This window comes from Tupaia chinensis, unplaced genomic scaffold (assembly GCF_000334495.1).
Source record: "Tupaia chinensis unplaced genomic scaffold, TupChi_1.0 Scaffold000313_1, whole genome shotgun sequence".
In the NCBI taxonomy this organism is placed as follows: domain Eukaryota; kingdom Metazoa; phylum Chordata; class Mammalia; order Scandentia; family Tupaiidae; genus Tupaia; species Tupaia belangeri.
In genome coordinates this window covers 942831-945321 of record NW_006159806.1, presented here as the reverse complement: position 1 = coordinate 945321, position 2491 = coordinate 942831, and the positions used below count along the sequence as shown (strand labels likewise).

The 2491-nt window shown below is 39.3% G+C and overlaps 1 protein-coding gene across 1 annotated transcript in view; it reads right to left on the bottom strand.

Annotated features, from left to right (window-relative positions):
- Window positions 1-1240: 1240 nt before the first annotated feature.
- ABRACL (ABRA C-terminal like) overlaps window positions 1241-2491 on the bottom strand; it is a 21376-nt gene continuing 20125 nt past the window's right edge. Inside the window, exon 3 of the mRNA XM_006151086.3 lies at window positions 1241-1533. Within this exon, the coding sequence (XP_006151148.1) occupies window positions 1349-1533 (185 nt within the window). The 3' untranslated portion in view covers window positions 1241-1348. The remainder of the gene's footprint in view (window positions 1534-2491) is intronic.

Below are 2491 nucleotides of genomic sequence, written 5' to 3'. Positions count from 1 at the left end.
TGCTCTACACTTGGCTTTCATCACAGAATATACCTGCTCCAACCTCACAAAGTCCTCTCTCTGGCCTCCTAGTTTCCACCTTAATTATCCAATCAGAATCACCTCTCTTGCAGACAGTCTGGCCACTTAATATCTTACCTTTCGCAAGATCATGCTTTGGTAATTCATGTCTCTCTGCCTTTCCTCAATTATTACTCTCACCCATCCCATCTTTTTCCCACTAATCAGTTCCAATCATTCCTCGGTGCAAGTTCTGCCTCTTCTATGAGGTCTCCTCTGGACCTTGTAGCTTCCATTCATTTTGTTCTCCTTCATTTTCCAAATCATTTCGAATTCTGCACTGCAGGCCGCAACATGTAATCACAGACAATCGTGTATTGTTTCTAGTGGTGCTAACTAATCCTATGAGAAAGTAAAGATTTAGGTTAACTTATTATTGTTATTTGCATTTCTCCTGACACAACAGTAAGCATACAATTAGCAGTAAAATAAGCGTATTTGTAGGTTCCAACCATATTAAATATTTTTTTTTAATTTAGAGAGAGATGTTTTGCTTTAGGGCCTGTGTGCTTGCCAGAGAGACAGAGAAAGACAGAAAGTGAGAAATCACCCCCCAGGAAGGATGGCTATGCCACAATCCCTTCTTCTCCATTATCCTCTTGGGAACTGGGGCACGTGTGCATGCACACATGACCAGCATGAGTATTTTTTAAGCCACTGGGTCTGGGACTTGAACTATGGTCGACTACGTGGGAGTCCAGTGACAACCATTATGCCATGTGCTGGTCCCACCAATTCTATTTTTTTAATTTTGTAGTTTTAAGAGTATTTATTTCAAATTAAGTTAACTCTTACTACAGTTACCTAATCTTGATGCAAATACTCAATTCTGTGAGGTACATTAATATGTAGAAAGCAAAATAAGGCAATAGCACAATGGTAAGACTGTTGCATGTCTTTATTACATAAACATATTTCTTGCAGGTAGCTGGTCTTCAGTTTGCATCTTGCTTTCACGGAATATCAAATATCTGTAGAAATGATCTAAGAATGGCTTATGAAACAGTCTCCTACCCCACAAAAAAAAAAAAAAAAATTAAAAAGCTTCATTGCCTACATTTCTCAATCAAATTCCTGAGAAAAATAATAGGTTTTGTTTATTTTACAGTGTACTACATAAATTTTATTTTGAGATATAAAAAAGAACAGACTTCTAAAATTTGAGTCTCCTTTTGTTTACAAAGTTATATAAAAATACATTAAGTATGCTCATATGTTTGTCTTTTGATTTAACATTCCAGTTTACCAGAAACAAAAAATAGCAATACACAAAGATATGAGAGCCACATTAATCTTGCAGCAAAATAATGTCAACATCATCGTGAACACCTTGCAAAAGTAGTTCCCCGGTGTACGTAACGATCTTCCTTCGTTTGGCAGCTTTGAGGGTTCCCACCAATGCTTCAAAGAGGTTGGCACATCTGTCATCTCGGAAGAGGACCCCGAATTTCACACTTAACTTTCCATCAGCATCTAATTTGAGAAATGTAATGTTAGCAAATGCAAAGCCTGTTTCTTGCCCCAGTACATGAGAGATTTACAAAGTCACAATTTTTTTTTTTTTTTGCAAAATTACAATTTTTAACAGCCATAAATTCAATGTAGTCTCTTCTCAGATCAAAAAGTTGGTGTGGTAGTTAAGGCACTAGACTCCCACATGGCTGAGTGCGAGTTGAGTCTGGGACCTAGCAGCTTACATATCACTCGGCACATGTGCGTGCATGCCCAAAAATCCCAAGAGAAGACGCAGGAGAAGGGATGTAGGCGTAGCCATCCCCCCAGGGAGTGATTTCTCGCGGAAGAAGGGATGTAGGCGAAGCCATCCCCCCAGGGAGTGATTTCTCACTTTCCCTTTCTCTGTCTCGGACAAGCACATGTGCTCTATGGCAAAATCCAAAAACAAAAATAATAAAATAAAGAAAGAGGGGATAAATATAACATGTTGTACACCTCCTAGCCTTAGTGTTATTTACACAAAGACTAGAAGAGAACCAGGAAACATTTGCAAAAGGTGTATGTGCTACAGTGCTAATTTTGTATTGTAGATAAATTTCATTTTTCTAAATCATTTATTTAGTTTTATTGATTATTATGATTTTAATTTGATCAGAGAAAGACACAGAGAGAGAGGGGAGAAGTGAGAAAGCAAGCCGCCGGGTCCAGGACTCAAACCACAGTCAGCTATGTGGGAGTCCAGCATCTCAACCACCTGCTGCTGGACCCCCATTTTTTTAATTGCTAGAAGGTGTGTGCACCCACCAGAGAGAGAGAGATTGAGAAAAGGCGTCTCTCATGGGGCATGGTCACTCCATAATCCTTTTTCCTCCATTTCTCCTTCCTGTCAAGATTATGGGCATGCACACACACGTCTGTGTATTTTTCAAGCCACTGGGGCCAGGATTCAAACCATAGTCTGCCATGTGAGATTCGG